This window comes from Exophiala mesophila (genome assembly GCF_000836275.1).
Source record: "Exophiala mesophila strain CBS 40295 unplaced genomic scaffold supercont1.1, whole genome shotgun sequence".
Lineage (NCBI taxonomy): Eukaryota > Fungi > Ascomycota > Eurotiomycetes > Chaetothyriales > Herpotrichiellaceae > Exophiala > Exophiala mesophila.
Window position 1 is genome coordinate 3,574,592 of NW_015622504.1, and position 19,376 is coordinate 3,593,967.

General features: G+C 50.7%; 4 protein-coding genes across 4 annotated transcripts; 2 read left to right on the plus strand and 2 right to left on the minus strand.

The window, feature by feature from the left end:
- Positions 1 to 7,663: 7,663 nt before the first annotated feature.
- PV10_01145 (uncharacterized protein) lies at positions 7,664 to 9,340 on the minus strand. Its single transcript, XM_016365314.1, has one exon. It carries the CDS (start codon positions 9,016 to 9,018, stop codon positions 7,819 to 7,821), a length of 1,200 nt encoding a protein of 399 aa, XP_016228963.1. The 5' UTR covers positions 9,019 to 9,340; the 3' UTR covers positions 7,664 to 7,818.
- A 1,422-nt stretch (positions 9,341 to 10,762) lies between these two features.
- Positions 10,763 to 13,296, plus strand: PV10_01146 (uncharacterized protein; the record flags this gene model as incomplete). The annotated part of the gene is made up of 10 exons (XM_016365315.1): positions 10,763 to 10,944; positions 11,031 to 11,278; positions 11,347 to 11,480; positions 11,531 to 11,945; positions 12,070 to 12,101; positions 12,153 to 12,399; positions 12,450 to 12,492; positions 12,547 to 12,661; positions 12,723 to 12,804; positions 12,852 to 13,296. The coding sequence occupies 10 exons, from the start codon at positions 10,763 to 10,765 to the stop codon at positions 13,049 to 13,051; spliced, it is 1,698 nt and encodes a 565-aa protein (XP_016228964.1). The 3' UTR covers positions 13,052 to 13,296.
- Positions 13,297 to 13,977: 681 nt separating this feature from the next.
- Positions 13,978 to 15,280, plus strand: PV10_01147 (uncharacterized protein; the record flags this gene model as incomplete). Its single annotated transcript, XM_016365316.1, has 2 exons — positions 13,978 to 14,575; positions 14,632 to 15,280. 2 exons carry the CDS (start codon positions 13,978 to 13,980, stop codon positions 15,216 to 15,218), a joined length of 1,185 nt encoding a protein of 394 aa, XP_016228965.1. The 3' UTR covers positions 15,219 to 15,280.
- A 384-nt stretch (positions 15,281 to 15,664) lies between these two features.
- Positions 15,665 to 17,414, minus strand: PV10_01148 (uncharacterized protein). Its single transcript, XM_016365317.1, has 2 exons — positions 16,610 to 17,414; positions 15,665 to 16,552 (listed from the first exon to the last, which is right to left on the minus strand). Exons 1-2 carry the CDS (start codon positions 16,984 to 16,986, stop codon positions 16,363 to 16,365), a joined length of 567 nt encoding a protein of 188 aa, XP_016228966.1. The 5' UTR covers positions 16,987 to 17,414; the 3' UTR covers positions 15,665 to 16,362.
- Between the last annotated feature and the right edge of the window lie 1,962 nt (positions 17,415 to 19,376).

The following is a 19,376-nucleotide window of genomic DNA, read 5'->3' on the forward strand; positions in this document are numbered from 1 at the left end:
GACCCCAGAAAAAGAAGAGTAGCTTGAGGTGAGCGTCAATTCCTTAGCCGCATGTGCAGGCTGTAGGTGGACCAGGGTAGTTGATTGGTGGGGGAGCATGCAAGTTACGTTGAGGTCCTAGTCGCGAGGGCGTTTGTGCATACGAGGTTGGTGATCATGGGAAGGATTATGAGAGGTTGACACCAACGGTGGATGACTGGATCCCTCTGGATCTGGTGCATCGGGAACGACTGGCACAGGCATGCAGCGGCTGTGGCCACTGACCACCAGAGCAAATGATGTCGATTGAACGTCGAATTGAGTTGATTAGGGCACAAGGCCTGCGGCTAATTGCTAATTGACTACTCAGTTCGTTGAATATGGCACGGCCAGAACAGAGAACGGGCATGTGGTAGTGGGCCGAGGGGCCAAAGAGACAAGCATCATGATAAATTGTGGGACAAGAATGGCCCAAGTACATACCTACTGGAGTTCTGTCACGGCAGAGCGGCAAGGTACGGAGCGATTGTAAGAAAAGACATTGGCTTGGAGGGGAAGCGCTGTCAAAATACGGAGCACGACCTACTTAGGGCCGGCAATCACAATAATGTCAGAGAAAGACATGAACTGTTATTGTTCCAAAAAACGACCAACCAACCAGGCGCCGAGGAGGAGCTGCCTGTAGCTGCGATAGATTCACGATACAAGAGTCACGGATTAGGTACCCCTTAGGTAGATAGGTAGATACCTAGGTCCTTAGGTATGCGGAGGGACAAGAACACACCAGCCAGCCCACACACAGATTGCAACCTTCACAACGGATTCTTTAGTCAATGGTTCAGGCAAGGCATGCACGGCATGGGAAATGGCCCCGAGACAATTATCGTACGGCGTCAGTGTACTCTGGTCCTCTGGAGGCTGGAGGGAGGGATCTGGAGGCTAGGCCCAAGGCAAGGCCCTCGGCCCCCTCCAACGTCCGACCAGGCTTCGTTTGCCCCAGCTCATTCTGTGGGAAAGTCTTGGATACCTAAACTACTTGTAACTAGTCCGATGGAGACGCCCGCAGGGCGCCAGATGCGACTCGCAATAACTGCGATTGAACTACTGCTTATGCGCAGATAGTTTACTCCAGACTTCCAGCCTAATTACCTACATATGTCTCGGTCGGATTAGTTGTTTGTTGAAAGGTGGCCTGCGATATGTACTGCAACTGCGTCCAACAGCGGGTCTCGCACTCGGATTCGCCTTCGGGACTTTTCTCTCTTTCTCATGCCTCTGGCCAGGTTCTGATCCTCTATCACTATTGTTGCATCCTTGATTCGAGGATTAATCTCTCGAGTTCATCAGGCGGTTGTTGTATTCTACTGTTCATGATCACACGATGCTGGGATCGCCTGACTCGGCTAGCTTTAGCATACTCAAGATTGGCGTTCAGATCCACTAGCAAAGTCTTTGGATGGGATCCACGCGTTCGCGGGCGAATCAAGCAACAGAGTGGTTCAAATCTCTCTCTCTCCTCAACGTGCCCACCTGCCTCTGTGTCCACCTGTGGCCTAGAATTTCAAAGGGGATTGACAAGAGCGCCATTTGGCACCATTTAGAAAGCCCTCTTGTCAATAATAACAAACCAGTTCCAGTTGCCATAAAGTCACTTGTCCGCAACGAGAAGGCGGCCAACAACAAGTACGAAGCTATGTAGATGTCGTGCAGATCAGCCGCCAGCGGAGCTGCAGAATTCCTCAACGTGAGATGCCAACTTGTTAGATGCATGGATCATCTAGTTCCAAGTCTCCTTGACCTTGTAGCAGTACGACGTTCCAATTGCCATCTCTCATACCCACCTCTTGCCTCTTGGTCAAGTGGTTGAGATCTCCGTCTCGGGGTGTCAAGAAATGGAGTAGGGTGGTGTCAAACGTCACCTGGATGATCAAAGACATCCACGTTGAGAGGGGGGGTAACGATAATCCTAGGTAGGCAGCGAAGCGATGACAGGTGCGGCGTTGGCGTTGCGGCGAACCATGCGTGGCGCTGATAGGCATGGGGCGTTACTCGGCGGGGGTCCAAACTCAATTCCTGGTACTTTGTCCCTTTGCCCAAAGCCGCTCGTTTTCTGTGAATTCAGTCAAGATAATGTGGGTGGGTGGCTGCCAACCTCGACAAGCAGATTGTTGCCGAGTCAGCCTGGGCAGCCGCAACTGGCTTTTCGCCTTTGTCTTCGATTACCTGCCATCTACCTACCTTATGCCTAGGGGAGCAGGAATCTGACGAACACCGACACTCAACAATGCAAGGTGCAGTCGTCGTTTACAGCACTGGACCCTAGGTAGATACCAGGTATCTTCCACCGAGGTCCGGGCGTCTCAAACTTTCTTGGTAAGCCTCTCTCCCTAAGACTGGTGTCGACTTCATCATTCACTATCTGACATTGGTGATGGTCAGATCTCCACTGTCACGTCTTTTGTCTTCTCTCTCGTGCGCTAGCTTCTAGCTTTGCATGGCATTTTGTGCCCTGCTGCGCCCCAGTTCTTCCCGTTCTCGCTCTGTTGCGAACCAAGGCTGCACCCACCACACTCACCACCCACTCACCTCGTCAAGACCTCCAGCCATGTCATGTCATGTCAGTGTCACCTGCTTGCAGAATCGGTTAAGCTTGAAAAAAGAGTGGGCTTGCAACAACCTCCAAGCCAAATAAGGCCAGCCCACCTGTCTGGTGGCTGTCTCTAACGTCTTGTAGCAAATCCAACCACGACCACCACGACACTATTCCCTCGTTCTCTGCACCAATGCATCTCCCTCTGCACCTCACCCGTCGTTGCCCCACACTTTCTCCATCGCGTCCTTGGGCATCCTCAACCATTTGCCCGCACAAGACCATCTGATGTGCCACCTAGATGACTACGGAGTAGCAGCATGCTCACTCGAATGTTTTCATCCACTCTGCCTATAATTTCGCTTGTGAACGGCCACACACAAGTCAGGTTCAACTGAATCGGAAATCGTGATCCAAATCGGCCGGGGATCCAACAGGATCACTCGACACCACAAGAAAGGCCACCCTCTGCCTTCCATAACTTGTTTCCAGGTAGCTAGCTGAACAAAATCTTGGTTTCTTTTGGCTCCTCGTACTCGGTCTTTATGCCTCCTCTTGCCAAAGTTGAGTCTCGTCATCGTTCGCCTCGGTCACTGGAACAGTGGAAAAGGACTTCCGCCCTTTTACCGAGCAGGCAGGGTGATTCATGTCCACGCACGGCGCCTGTGAAAGGAACAGGAAGGAACTTGAAAGCAAGGGTCCAGCCCAGAATGGAGCTTTGCATCGCTAGCAGGTCTGTGCCTTCTTGACCCACAGGGCCCCCAGATGGCGCAATGCGTGATGCGACTCAGCACGGAATCACCCGCATACCTTGTCCCGCGCTCCTTCTCGCTCACGCACTCACACTGGTCGCCAGAGGTCCGCTGCACCCTGTGTCATGATATGATTGTCATGCGAGGATATTTTGCCCCTCGCTTCCGCTTGCTGTTGGCCGAGAAGGGCCACTCGAGGCAAGCCGGCGTGCCGTCTTACAATTATAATTTAGTCGTCGTCGTCAGTTCGGGGCCCTGAGTTCTTGTTTCAGTTTCAGGACGTATGTACACCCTCGAATCCCACGAGAAGCATGTGATTATGGGAACTTGACCCCCCGTGGCTTCCCCACCAAGCATACGAATATGCATACATGTTTGGGATTTGAATCTTGCTAGGTACAGCACATGTACTCCTGCTCCGCAAATGCACATGTAGTCAGATCGCGCACTCCATGCTACTCAATTTTGCTCGTGCCGTCTTCAAAGCAGTGGTGGGTTAGACCTGGGTGTGTCCGGAGGCCGTGGGTGCCCACACCACAGCTCGACGAGTATGGAGCGAAAAGTTTGGACGTGGATGTTTGCAAGAAGGACCCGTCCATCGTAATCAGCATCACCTCACAAAAAATGATATCTTGGAATCTTGTCAGATCTGACTGTGCCACCAAGATGATTTGTCCACTTGTCAAATCCAGATGGCTCCTGGGCACGATTGCTACAGCATGAGGATGAGATGCATATCGATTGATTAGGAAGAGCCTCATGGGAGAAAATGAAGCCGAAATGCCTCAACATCCGTCAACAGGGGACCTGGCGTATTGCTGCATCAATGGGACTTGTAGAATAGCAACGCCGAACATCTCCGTGCACGCCCACATCGACCAGGACACCGTGGGCAGGAATGTGCATGGTGGCGTGGCCGCCAGGCTTATTAGCTTTGATGAACCCCACATGACGAAACTGGTCTGTCGATGGCCATTGGGAGCATGCGCCCTCAGCATCGGTGGTCATTGCCCGAGCCAGCGTCGTTGGGGAACGATATTGCCATTTTCTCTTCTACAAAGACGATGCGTGTTGCTTTATTTGTTGTCTCAAAAAAAGCTCTCCTGCTATGCAACTGGGGCTCGATGGCTTCAACTTCAGATAACGTGAGTGATGAAGGTGTTCGGCCTCTCTGAACACGGGCCTCCTTGACTGAATGGGATGAGGAAGAATGGGAAACGGAAGTCTTGTCCGCAGGTCACGAAGCGACGAATGATTGAATTCTAACAGGCACTGGTCTCGGACTGCCTTGGAGGCAAAAGTCCTGGGCTTGATAATGTCTCCCAGATGGACGCCGGAGGCGGAGCTGTACGCATAAGATTCAGCTCGGCATTGCAAGGGTATGCGGCGGACCAAAGCAATTCAGAGTCGGAGCACATGAATACGATGATGTTGGTTGGGGATGAGGGTATCTTGAACCCAACTTCTTGCCGCTGGAGCTCCTATACTGGCGCAGTGGCTCGAGGTGCCGCAAAGCAATTTTACAGCCATATTGCACGATGCGATGTCTTCTAGCCGAATGCCAGAGACGATCATCTAAGGGAAGCACCAGCAGGCGGTGATTAAGGACCCATGAACATGTCAGGTCTAGTTCCACGCGACGTGGTATTTGATCCAGCCGATCCTAAGACAAGGTACTTGGTTGTTGCCGGGCGTGACAGGAATTGCAACAGGCACGTACGAAAACGCTATGCATACACATACATACGCATATGCGTAGTCGAGGGCGTACAATTGACAAGGAAGAGATATAGTGTCATCCGGAAGGCAGGGGCTTCGATTCCACCCGCAGCCCACGCGTTTCTATTTGTATGCAGATCTAACGAGGTGTGTGTGGTTTTGTTATGATTATCGCGCAAGCGATTAAATAAGTGGAAGGCCCAAGGCAGGCCACCGACCTGACGCTGACGGTACCTGGTTGATCTGGTCGCCGAGCCCTAAAGGCCCCAGGGTGGTTGGGCAGACACACATTTTCTTCTGTTGGCGGTGTGGGACAGACGTGGGGGGTGTGGTGAAGGCTAACACTCCAACATCCAGTGCTTGATTTGAATAAAAAGGCTAAGGAATAAGGTAGGTAGGCTTGCAGACCCTTATTAATAAGTACCCAATTCAATACCTAGAAACGGGGCACCTATGAGGCACAGGCGCTGCACATAGGGATGCCCTGATTGCACCTTGCACGAACACGAAGTAACAGTAACGCGGCCCTCCAGAGAGGTCCTTGGCATGACCGACAACTTTCAAAGACGTAGGGAAATGTTTTCAATTTTGGCGTGGTGCATGCTCGAAATTCGAAAGAAGAGCCTTGTCACGCCTATTCAGTCCAGGTGCATCATTCTATGCATAAAGAGAGGTATAGGGATGCCGGTCGCGGCAGGCAGGTTGCAGCTTCGGAGAGAACAACAGGGACTCTCGTGATGAACGGTCAAAGAACGTTTTGGAAACTTTTTTTTCGAGACATTGTTCCTGTCCACGTCGATCATCTGGGGTTCATGCAGGACCGTGGCACTTGATTATTGAATGCATTGTTGGCTGACGCAAGACTGGCGGTGAGCAACGAACAGCCAGGGGCCAGGAACTGGTCTGGAGGTGTTTGAGGCTACCGTCGCGATCAGATCAAACATTACGTGCATTGGCAGCGGGCCGAAGCGGGATCTGCCACCAAAAGGTGACCCAGCCGTATTCTAGCTGGGCCCCAGAGGCCCAGGCGCGCCCTCGGCCCCTTCGGCGGCCCTTGGCCTGGTTCAAACCATCCAAGGGTTTCGTCACCGCCTTTGTTAAAGCAAAGAACTTTGATCCAACGTCAGTCGAGGCTCCACGGTGGAATAAGGTGTTTATGTAGAAAGTAGACAGCATCATTACTTCCATACATAGACCGTAAACTGACCCTTACGCTGTCTTCATTTATGGTTTCAACCTCTCTGTGGGGCGACGACCACAGAAACGGCCAGTTGGAGCCAGACCCCAACGTCTCCACCCCCAGAAAATAAATACCTTCAGGTCAGAGTGGTCACACACAAACCTTGACATTCAGTCCTCATGGTGACAAGCACCATCCTACCATTGCAGTCTTCGCCGGTATCGTCATCCCCCTGGCTAGTACGGCCGAAATACTGGTCAGGTGTTTGGACAAGGTCCGACGTCGACGCCTGCCTGGGCGGCTTGTTCCTGCATCATGTTGTACACCGTTACTCAAGATCGACGTTGCATCTTAAGGCAATGCCATGCGAGTCATTGGCAAGTCTAAGACCGGTTGGCTGTGATTTGGGGGCGGCATCGAGTCGGCGCTAGATCTCGTCGCTGCAAGTTGCCGCTGAAACAGCGCTCCTGCCCACTAAAGCAATCCGCATTTCTCTTCTTTCTTGGGTTGCCTGCCATTCTGCGATTCCATCATTTTCTCAGATCATTCCACAAATGTGTTCGACTGGATTGGCGTTTAGCTTCCATTCTGACATTGTATCTTCACTACCCTTCGTGAACAAGCGCCATCACAGAAGATAGATGGAGGCAGGATCATCCTTATGCTCTGCACCACTCCTTATGTCCAAGGTATTCTGCATCCCCCAGTGGTAATCGAGACTTGTTGGTCTCTTTTTCGCTCTACAGGCGATCGGTAAGTCTCAGCCAACGTCCTTGCTATGTTGCCAGTCAGCAGATCTATTGTGGCTTTCGATTGGCATTGTCTCTTACTCGAAACCATTGGGTTTTTGTCAGTCAAATATCATCTTCATTCACAATGACTTCTGTTATTCTAATGACGATGATAACTCCCGCTGGGAAATAGAGCAATAATGCAACAGGGCTTTGGCCTGATGCTACTGCATGGTCAAGGTGTGTGTATTCATGTTACATTGCTATGCGAGTGGCAATATGGCCCCCGAATCCAAGAGTCTGGTTCTGCCGTCTTATTCCTTTCCAATTTCGATCTCCGCGCCGATACCGGTGTAGGTATTCTCCTTGCTGCCTCGTTTTGGTCGGATGGCGGCTCCCGCAATCTCTAGAACCTGACAATAGCAAGAAGCTGATATCGACTACCCATTTCCGGCCAACTCTTCGCACCCGCCTCGGCAACCCCCCTGTTTTCTCACCTCCCTCTTTGAATGCTATAGCCTGTTTCTCCCTGCATCAAGCCGGTGTTCTCTTTGCATCCCCCGCCGCTCGCAGCTACCAATAGAATATTTTTCACTGACAAAACAGATGCGAAGCTTTTCTCGTCGGCCCGGGCCCCATTCCTTAAGTCGTTCATCATCGCGGCCATGATTTCCTAGCCGCCGTCTCTGGTGACAGCATATATCAAAAAGGTGGATGAATAGGTCAATTTAAGATAAAGATGCACACATGGCAGAAGCCTGTCTTAGTTGGGGTTGGTCTACCATTCCATTCAGTCTCACCACCCAGTTTACTACTGTGTAAGTCGAACAGGTCAAGAACGGAGTCTCACTCGGTTTCTTTCTAACTTCAACCTCGAGGCTTCCACAGCCACGTTTCCTTTCCCAGATTGACTTCGAATTCGAGCCCTCCAAAAACGCCGACTGCAGCATACAGATCACCTTCTCCCATGAGTCCCTCTATGGGATCTAGAACAGCATCTCTCTCTTCATCGATCTCCCACCCATCTCCCTGACCCCTTGCCCCTCCTCTAGTCAAGAAAACTCGAGTTTTCACCCTTCCTTCTGGCCCTGAAGCTCTGAGTTCGTCCGTCGAGAAGGTCATACCTACACCCAGGGTTTCCCCAGGACGAAATGCAGTCACAAAGTCTCGGCCACCTCCCGAGTCGTTGACAAACCTCCTGCCGTCATCACCGTGGATTCCAAGGGATGCACGATGCCACCCGGGCAGTCGCCATGGAGGATATGGCTTGGCCGAGAATCCAATGGCGATACCCGAATTCTCATTTGCAATGTTGATAACACGAATCTCAAAGTAGATTGTTTTCTCCTGCTGCGTTTGCAGAGGATTATCAGCTGCCGCGAAATAGATGGGTAATGTGGACAGAAGAATGGCATCTTGTTGGCCCTTTGACGTCTTCACTCTATACGAAATGGGTGACAGCTGTCGGACCGACGAGCCTCTCCATAGTTGTGCTGGAGGAGGGTCGAGGCCGATCCGGCCAGCCTGAGAATCGACGTGGATTCTAGAAGACGGTATTGAAGGGGTGAACACGAGGTTTTGCTCACACCAGTCATGTGCTCGTGCTGCGGAATCCCAGCTGGCATTGTTGGTTGGGGAGAATTCTTCCGTTATCGCGGGTGGTGGGGGTAGCAGAGAAGTATCCGGTATGACGGTCCAGTCATGATAAGGTGGGGGATTAGATGCTTGTGTTGGTGGTGGGCCTGCAGGTGGTTGAAACTCGGTCTGGGTTAGGCGATGCCCATGGGAGGGCGGCGGCCCTTCTGGAGGAACATATTGGTCATTTGCTATTCTTTGACTGGGAGGTGGCCCAGGAGGCGCATTGTACTGGTCATGGTGTGGTGTCGGTGCGCGGGATGATGAGGATTGACTGTGCTGGTTTCTGTCGCCACTGCTGCCACCACCGAATATTCGGCGCTTCTCGTCACGTACAGACCATCCATCATGAGAGGATGCGGTCTGTGTTGGCTTCGGTGGATCATCAGTTCCAACGTCCACCTTGCCTTTTAATGATCTGAACAGCCCCATCTTCAAGATGGCTAGATTTTACCAAACCTGCCGAATAAATGACAAGGGAAAGGCCCTGAAGAAGTTGCGTTTGTGCCAAGTGGAGATCGATGCCACAAGAAAGTTCCTCGTGATATGCGGCGCATCCAGCGCGGCGGAATGGCCGGCTAAGTCAACCACCGAGTTCCCAGTGTGACCTACCTCATAAGAAATGACCGGAGTGCTGCCGGCTGTAGATTGTGTTGATCCGGTTACACGAAAGCGGACAGCACATCAAAGTGAGGTGGCGGGTGGCGAATGGGAGATGGCGTGTTTGTTCCAAGGGTGGGTGGGTGTGTGTGTGTGTGTGTCGTTGGAATTGAGACACGAGGTTGATAGAATTGGCGTGAATTAGCTCTCTGAGTAACTAAACTACTCCGTACTTGGGCGTGACAAGCCTCGCAAGCCTAAGCCACACCGGTTTCCCACCAGATCCTAGGCTTAAGTCATACATAAGAAAATCCACAACCTAGAGCTTATTTATTTGATATGGGGAGGGGCTCCGCTGCGTACAAGCGAAAGCAGGGTATGACGAGAACAAATTCATTCATCCAGCCATCTTTCCATAAAACTCTTTTGTTACATGGTTTTTTGTTCTTGTTTGCAAGAAAGAAAATATATATGTATGTTCAATGATCTATCTATATATACCTGGTCCAAGGACCACGCCATACCGCCACGTGATCGTTGACATTTCTCTCCTTTCGTGAGGTGAGATCCGTGATCCGGTTTTTTGAGCCACATGAGCGGCAATTACAATTCTCCAAATGTTGTCCGTTGCATATGCCGAAAATGGAGGCTCTTGCTTGTTGAGATTGCATCGGCTATGATCTGGGTTTACGAATATGCTCGGAATGAATTGTCGGTCGCCAACGCTTCTACAACGTCTGGACTCCTAGATCTATTTCCCACGCATCAACCCTTAAGAAGAATAGATTTTCCAACAGCTACACATGATGTCTTGTTATCTTTAAGTATTGGAGCTTGATCAGCTTTCTGTGTCTATATTGATTACCAATTGACTGTAGTAGTCTGACATATCCGACGGTCGGCAGTCGCACTGCTCCACTCCCATAGGTCATCATGGCCAGAATAGGCGTAACGCCGGTGGAGAGCAGGGAACAGACAACTTGAAACTCCGTTTAACCCGTCCGTCTAGTCCAATTATAGCATGTAGCGAGCAATTTCTCCATGCTTCACTCCTTGAATTAGCCTGAATCCTGTGAGATGTGGAGGTGGAGATGGACTCGCTTCGTGTGGAGGCGGAGGGGCTAATCAGCTGTTTGTTCGTGGGGCTGATCGCTGTGAAGCATACAATGTCATGCCTGGAAACGACAGAACTCGTTCGAGAAGACAAAACTCTGGTAGATAGTGCTTTGACAAGCCCTTTCTGGGAACGGGGCCGCTTTTGACCGAGCCTTGAACATGCTTGTGTCGTGCTTGTTTCTCCGCCCTAATTGGCCGCTCTCCAACTTTGTTGACCACAAATTCTTATTATCAAGTGCCGGAATGATGACCACAGTATAGTGCGTTAGTACGTCGCGCGGGGAACCTCTCGTTCTATTCGATTCATCTGGATGCAACGTCCAATTTTAGCCTGAACCAACTAGTGACATGATGCCCAGTAGGCAGAAATATAGAATGCATCGATTGAGCAGATGATTTCACTCAGACGCCTCTTCGCTGACTTGCCAGACTACCTTGTGTCTACTCAAACGAGTCCAAGATGGTGTCTGCTCCTAAATCGTCGCAATTCAGCGATGCTGCTCTGCAGCGTCGTCTGGCCCTCGTGGGCAAACCTGGGCCACAAGCAATCTTGAGGAACATCCGAGTGTTTGGCATCGCAAGTTTTGCATGTATTGGAGGGCTGCTGTATGGGTACAACCAGGGCGTCTTCAGTGGGGTTCTGTATGTCGCTCTCGATTCAACTTGCCTGAAGTCCTGGACGTGTTCAGGGGCTCGATCATGAATTCAACGCTTACAAATTCTTCAAGGACGATGAATTCCTTCAACAAACACATGGGAGACTATACAACCAATTCGACTAAGAAAGGATGGCTCACCTCGATTCTCGAATTGGGCGCGTGGACTGGCACCATGTACTCTGGTTTCCTAGCAGAACTGATCTCGAGAAAGTATGCCATCATTGTCAACACAGTGATTTTCATCCTCGGTGTTGTTGTACAATGCACTGCTCGCGAAGCGGGACACTCTGCCATCCTTGGTGGTCGTTTTGTGGTTGGTTAGTATCTTCGCTGTTTCCATGAAATTTCATACCTCTACCGAGAACTGGATTTAATCAAGCTCTAGGTATGGGTGTCGGATCACTGTCCATGATCATTCCCATGTACGTGGCAGAATGTGCTCCACCAGAACTGCGAGGCTTTCTCATTGGTATCCAACAACTTGCGATCGAGTTTGGCATCATGGTTAGCTTTTGGATAGTGCGTCTTTTTCTTTCCATTGAGCCGGCGACATAGCTCACACGCTCTAGGACTATGGCACGAATTTCATTGGTGGCACAGGCGATGGGCAGTCGGATGCAGCATGGCTGGTGCCACTAGCACTTCAACTTGCACCAGCCATCATTCTTCTGGTGGGCATGTTCTTCATGCCTTTCACTCCTCGATGGTTGATTCACCACGGTCACGAGGAAGATGCGCGGAAGACTTTGGCGCTCCTTCGAGCCATGCCTGTCGAGAACGAACTCATTGATCTCGAGTTCCTGGAAATCAAAGCCCAGTCATTATTCGAAAAAAGAACAGTCGAAGCCAACTTTCCTCACCTTGCTGAAATGACAACTACCAACATCATCAAACTGCAGTTTGTCGCTATTGGATCCCTTTTTAAGACCATGCCAATGTTTCGTCGGGTTATCGTTGCGACTGTTACCATGTTTTTCCAAGTAAGTCAAAATTCAACGCGAGTTTGATATGTTGATTCTGACGACTTTGCAGCAATGGACAGGCAAGTCTGTTTGCTGACCCCAGGTATACCAGATGTGCTAAGCTCTTTCTTGCTGCGGCAATTTAGGTATCAACGCAGTCCTTTATTATGCCCCACAGGTGAGTGAGTCCCTGGATGATGTGGAAGGCCAATGCTCAGGTAGGCCATAGATTTTTGGAGCTCTGGGATTGTCGTCAAACACGACTTCGCTATTGGCGACGGGTGTGGTAGGTATTGTGATGTTGATTGCGACAATTCCATCCATTATCTATATCGACAGGATGGGTAGAAAGCCTGCACTTGCACTGGGCGCACTGGGAATGGGGTTGTGCCACTTCATCATCGCGGTTATCTTCGCCAAGAATGAGAAACAGTGGGAGACACATCAAGCTGCGGCATGGGCTGCTATTGTCATGGGTAAGCTGGAGTTTTGTTGAAGGGAGACAAGTGTGCTGACATGGTTTTAGTCTGGCTATTTGTTGTCCATTTTGGTTGGTCATGGGGTCCCTGGTAGGTGATCTTGCTGAAATAGGTGCTTGATGAAAGACTCACAGTGTTTGACAGTGCGTGGATTGTGGTCGCCGAAGTGTTTCCACTTTCTTCGAGAAGTTATGGCATAGCCCTTGGGGCATCGTCCAACTGGATGAATAACTTTATCGTCGGACAAGTGACACCAGATGTAAGTTTCTTAGTCTAGGGACTGACAAGTTTTGGGACGATACTGAGCTTGCTTGTTGTAGATGATTGTTCACCTGAGATACGGAACATTCATATTGTTCGGCATGTTGATCACAATTGGGGCTGGGTTCATCTGGTTCTATGGTAAGTTTGCTTTGGACATGAAGGAGATTGGTGGCTGATTTGTTCAGTGCCCGAGACCAAACAGTTGACTCTGGAGGAGATGGATATTATCTTCGGCTCGAGTGGAGTCGCAGCTGCGGATCAAGAACGCATGGCTCAGATCAATGCCGAGATCGGGCTGGATCGTAGACTCCAAGGAAGTGGTCACGGAAGCGATGAGCACGTGGGAGAGGTTACGGAGAAGGGGGGGCTGTCGAAAGAGGTTTGAGAGACAAGGAAAGAGAAGACCATCAGGGTCCTGGTGCGACGGCCAGTCGGGGAAATGGAGGATATAGCAATGGAGAATGAGAGGAGACTCGGCTGGCAGATTGAGCCGAACAGGGTGTGAAGCACCTACAGTAACAGGAGTTTTGTAGTGAGAGATGTTTACAAGTTGAGGTTGAGAATAGGCGTAGGAAAGAGCTTGCAGCGAGATGTAGGTACTAGGTAGGTAGTGACGCAGGAGGGTGCAGGAAGCGGTCATTCCTCTCACTTGACAACTTCAAGAGGAAGCCGTAATCCAGTACTATGACACCGACTTTGACTTGTGCCTGTAAAGGAAGAGATACCTACCTGGTACTGCCTGCGAATTGAGTAGAGAAACTTGGCTCTGGGCGATGGGTAACAAATTAGTCACGTGAAGGATCGATCATGTAGTGTGTAAATTTCATGTTGTCGTTTGAAACTAACTCCCAAGCCAGTTAGGCCACTCGCCCATGGACCTTCTTTTTAGGTAAGCATGGGTGCCCATTTGCCAGGGCAAAACGCGTCAAGTTAGGCACTGCGGCACTGTTGCCAATGCCCATGCATAAGTACCAACCCCGGAAGCCAGCAGCTGAGCACCTAACTGGTGAATCTACCAAAGCAGGAAGTCACTGGCCTGCAATCCCTGAGCAAGATATAGATAGAGAACTCACTTCCACTCTAAGTATGACTGTTAACCATTAACTCTTTGCCATAAATGGGTGCTCCTTTGTCCCTGACGGGAGTTGCCGTCTGTAGGGTCGTAAGGGGGTGACCCGTGCACGGCATGCCATGTCAACAACCTTCCATCAGCAGTCGAATGTTGCTTAGACCTTCATTGAGGTCTCATCGTCGGCATGCGCGAGACCCAATAGCTATGGTCAAGCTAGAATCTTCAAAAAAGAACCAAAGATGCATAGAACTCTGACAGTGATATGGTTGATCGTCTTGCCCTTGGTGTCTCTTGGGTATTGTATCAGCTCTTCCCCAACTTTACCCTTCCCCATCACCAAATCCACCAGCCAGGATGACCTCAATTACACTTTGCCAACATTCCCCATCCTCCCATTCATCAAATACACCAACAATCCTATTCTAAAACCCAACCCACTCAATAAATGGGAGTCCGCCTACGTCTATAACCCAACTGCCATCGTGCTCAACCAGACCATCTTCCTACTCTACAGGGCTCAGGACCAAGCCAAGACATCGTCCATTGGCCTTGCATGGTCGACCGATGGCTACACCTTCACCCGTTATGCTGAACCAATTGTTTATCCCACAGAGGCATGGGAGCTACGAGGAGGCACCGAGGATCCTCGCCTTGTCCGCATCAACGGCACCTTCTACCTGACTTATACGGCGTATGACCTCAACACCCCACAGCTGTGTCTAGCCACCAGCGAAGATTTGCTCAACTGGACAAAGTATCCTCCAATATTCCCTGGATTTGAGGATACCACGTTTACGGACCAAGGTGTCGAGGTCTCGCGGGTCAACCACACGAAGAGTGTGTCCAAATATGACTCCCATCAACACGTGGCCCGTCCGCTGACAATCATCTAGGTGGCGCCATCATCACCGAGCCAACATCTCATGGCTTATACCACATGTATTTCGGCGACAGCGTCTTCTACCACGCAACATCAACAGACCTTTTGACATGGACGCCTGATCCCAAACCGTTCGCGAAACCCATACACCCATGGGAAGATGGCCTAATAGAACCGGGCCCAGCGCCAGTGAAGACCAGAGACGGAAAGTGGCTCTTGATATACAACGCCATGACTACAGGCACCGACGAGTATCGCCCAACACAGTATTCTGTGGGTCAAATGCTCCTCGACCCTGAGAAATTTACCTCGACACACAGTATGCGCCCCCACTGGAATGACAAACAACATCATTCTCCACAGATACCTCTTTCCCCTCAAAAGATCCGTCCCAGACTGCAAGACCCGGGCCCTGTGTTTCAGCGGCCGCTGGCCCGTCTCGAAACTCCATTTCTTACCCCGACGACAAGAGAAGAAGAACATGGACAGGTGGACCTGGTCGTGTTTGCCGAAGGGCTCGTGCAATTCCGGGGTAAATGGTTTCTCTACTACGGCCAAGCGGACCAGACGGTAGGAGTCGCCGTGGCACATGTCGAGTGAATAGGTGCAAGCATACATGCGTGCATACCTAACTCATCCATCGAATGTTCTACGACATCGTTTGGGCTTCTGGACTGACCAGGGTCTGCGATGGATCCTGCTATCCGCAACGGTCTCATTTACCCCCAATCATCCCTCGGTGACCCAGCAAAAGAGGCAGTCGCAAGATTCATATCATCGTAGCCAGACGAGAATGCTGAATACGCAGAGTCAATACTCTCGCGTGACAGACTCAGAAGTAGTATACTTTTCCTTGCTGGCGATGACAACGATAAGGACACAGATTTGAGCGGACATAATGGTTAGATGATGACGTGATGATGCATCATGCCCGCGCATGAGTGATTGCTCATGGCCTCAAAAGAGGTATTTTTGGATTCTGTTCTAGCCAATGTTACTGCACAACGAGGAAGGCTCGCTCCAGGTTATCCTAAATAGAAACGGGGGGGAAACATGGCCACCGGGATTGTGTCCAGATTGGCATAAAACAATCAAAAAGCTGCGTATGTTGACGCTTGTCAACATCATCATTAACCAGACCATTCTCAGAATAGATCTTGGGATATTCAAGTAGTTTTGGTCCCCGTCATTTCTCGCTCTCCTAACGCTAATGGTACAATTCCAGGATCGTTCCGGCAACAAATAATCAAAGGTAATCACAGCCACTGTCATAATCTTTTTCGCTGTCGACCATCGACCTCGGCTGCTTTGCATGGTAAACGAATGCCCAGTGCACGGCAGCTCTAACAGCATCAGAGAACAATCTCCACCTCATACCATGACGTGTCATGTGTCATGGGATGTTGGGTAGGTTACATGGTGTATCATCAACAATGGTGATTTTTCCCATGGGTAGAGTCGACTGCTTGATCGGTTGGCTCTTTCATAACAACAATACCAAAACTTTCTCTCCTTCCGCCGTGGGCGTGGCCACCCGAGGGTGGGTATCAGTGGCATGGGTATCATGAAAACGATCGACTGGTGTACGCCCGTCCTTTGGTTGTACTGTGGTTGGCCCTAAAAACAATGCCCCGTTGTCCCGTCGCTTGATGCAAATGTTGGCCAGTGGCATTTCTCAGACGCTGGCTGGTGAATAATAATGTCTTGATAGTGTTCGAGGGTGGATGTCGTTGCATGTTGCTACTTATCTCCGTCCCTTTTTGCCGCTGGTGCTGGCGCTACGGCCCAGGTTGTCCTTGGACATGGTCCTTGTAAGCCCACCAATGTAGTCTTGTAGAAAGCGATTTTCGCTTTCGAGTTTGTCGTGGTCATTCTTGACTTCGTCAATCTTTTCGGCTAGAGCGGCAAGGGACGATTGAAGGTTGCGAGCTTGCCTGGAGGGTAAATGTTAGAAATGACCACGTAGCATGTTGGACATTGGAGGAACGTACTCCTTCAGAGTCTCTCTTAATCCCCGCTCTAATCTCTCAATATCTTCACTGTTGCGTCTCGGACTCATGGCTCTTGCATCATCTGGAGGATATGATCTTCGGGCCACTTCTTTGACTTCGGGTCCCTTGGGAACGATGATAGTATTGGACCTTTGTCTCTCGCCTATCCGTGGCCTTTCCATCCGGCTGCGCCTGGACGCGGGTCGATGCGAACCTGCACAGGCTTGATATTCCGAGTCAGATGCTGAAGAGGATTCGCCGGAACTGGAGGGTGACGTGGATTGCCTTGTTTCTGAGGCGTTGGAATGAACGGTGGTCATAGACACCGCATTGGGGAAAGTAGCCGTGGCCTTTGATGATGTTGGAGACGTTGACATTTGTTAGAGACGTGTGATCTCTGCGGCGAGTCTGCCGCAACTGAAAATGTGGTGTTAATCTCTGTCGAACCAAAGTCTGTGCCCAACCGCAGACACATTGGCCTATTCTTCACCGATATGATTCCGACTACAAAATACGTAGCCTGACGCTGGCGAGATCCTGAAGCATCTGCCTCGAGTCCTGGTCAAGACATGCAGCAGGTCGATTTGGTGGTGTTCTGACGGTGTTGTTGTCAGTCAAAACTAAGGGATATACGGTGGGAAAGCCCTGTGTACGGAGTACACAACAGTCGAAGAGCTTGGCGAAGGAGCTGGGGCTTTGTTTAAGGAACAGAGGTAACGGGTTCGTCTACGTAGGAGGTGGCAGCAAAGCAAAGCAATTGAAGGAGTCGGCGGTCGGGAGAGGGCAACGCAGGGTAGCAGGGTCCGAAAAGCTGTTTGTGAGTGGAGGCCCTCAAGAGAAAGGAATTGCTTGGGTTAATGACGATCAAGTGGGAAGGGCAAGGATTGGCAGCGCGGGTGTGGCGGCAGTAACCCAGAGTGGTAATCTCAGAGGTCACTCAAGTGGGTGGGCGTGGGAGTGATACTCGGTGGCCGCTGGTTGTTTTGGGGACCACTGGGGCACCACTGGAGGACCACCGCACCGAAGAGGAAGACTTAGGGGCCTGATGACGGAGGAGGCCAAAGGTGGACCAAGACGCTGGGCCTCTGGGTCAAGCTGGGTAATCAGACAAGAAAGGTTATGGAGAGGCGAGATCGACACGAACGAACAGGGTGACGGGGTTTGGGACTGGGGCGGATTGGCATCCAGGATTGGACAAGGACGAGTTGGCTCAAGTGGTCAAGTGTGGGCAATTCTCTTAGCTACTGAGTACGGAGTAGAGAAGACGCACTTGGAAGCTTTGTTCGGAACCCACCAATTCAAACGTGTCAACCTATGTTTCACAAGTTGCTTGAAATCAGACCCTGAGGACACCTGGCCAGGGAGGATTCCATATTGACTTTCGATAATATCCTAGTAGGTGCTACAAAGCCTACACCATTGTCTGCAGGGCAAAGAGCCCTGCAGGCGGGTAGGGACTGTGTGGCATGAGTGAAAAGTCAGTGACGACTGAGTCAAAGCTGGACGACCACGGGAGATAGGATACCCAGACACTAAGGGGCAAACGAGAATCTCCCGGGCTGTCTATTGGCTACCTTAAAGGCATTCTTTCTGCTATTCTGGGCTGGCTGGCGGAGTCAAGCGCCCCCCAGGGGGTCCTTCCATGTGGGCCATACGCCTTGCGAGTGGCGCCGAGAGCCCCCGGACCCATACCTAGCTCACCTTTGGAGCTTTTGTGCTGGCCAATTCTGTTGGTGATAAATTGGTGCTGGTCATAGCCTTGCCACGCTTCGCACCTTGAACAAATCAACGGCCACAATCCGAGAATTGCCATGTATGGTGACGTTTCGGTCTTGGGCAAGATCTTCACCTTCTCCATACCACTCGTGCCACTACAACCTCGGGTTTGCGTGAACTTAGAATACGATCGGCTCCTGAGTGTCTTTGGTTCTGAGCATCTTCCTGTGTCACAACAGCCCAGGTTACTGGACCTTCACGTGACACCACTGAAACGCCCAAGCTTCCTTATGTTTGGTGTAGACTTACTGATTCCTTTTCCGAGCCAAGAAGCTGTCTTGTATATTGAGTTGCTTGTCAGGGTGGATTTGGCTTATTGATATTTGGCAGACCTCGCGACCTTCAAAGTGATGTTCGCGAAAAGTCTGCTCACAACATGGTGTTGACATCACGGTTGGCTCAATCTGTGGAAGATACCTTTTATACTGTTTTCAAGGTCTTTGTTTCTCATTCCAGAACGACAATTCCATCGTCTTTGGACAGGCAGTGTGACAGTACTCCAAAGGTACGGCTGTTGACGGCAGCTGAACTCTAAAGCGAAAAGGCCAACGCGATGACGCAATTCAGCCGGCTGATCTCTGCTTGTCTTTTTTCCCATGCCGAAGTCATTGCAACCATCGACGCCAGCCATGAGCGGGCAACAGCTCTCACCAACACTGCCTGACTGCTTACCATGTGAATATCACTGTCCAGGGACCATGGGGAATGATTGGGTAGGGCGATGACATCATCATGGTGTGGGTGAGACGTTGGATTTTTAGTCATCTTGAACTCCTTGTTCAAGGACCAAATGTAAAGGCAACAGGGTCGCACTTACTTTTCTCTAGTTGGTAGTTTCTCTGGGCATTCGGAACAATCGTTCCTGCACAATAACAACAACTGGAGACGAACCCTTTGCTCTCCTGCCCAAGTCACGTGTTGCCTGGGGTTACATGTCCAGAGTCACAACAGTGACTTTCACAGAGACGTACTTCCTGCGGCAATCTCCCAA

Excerpts from the sequence above, each read along its gene's own strand:
- PV10_01148 (XM_016365317.1), bottom strand. The coding sequence starts at position 16,986 with ATGTCAACGTCTCCAACATCATCAAAGGCCACGGCTACTTTCCCCAAT. Across the intron at positions 16,553-16,609 it reads TTAAGAGAGACTCTGAAGGA|GCAAGCTCGCAACCTTCAAT; the intron begins GTACGTTCCTCC and ends TTTACCCTCCAG.
- PV10_01145 (XM_016365314.1), bottom strand. The coding sequence starts at position 9,018 with ATGGGGCTGTTCAGATCATTAAAAGGCAAGGTGGACGTTGGAACTGAT.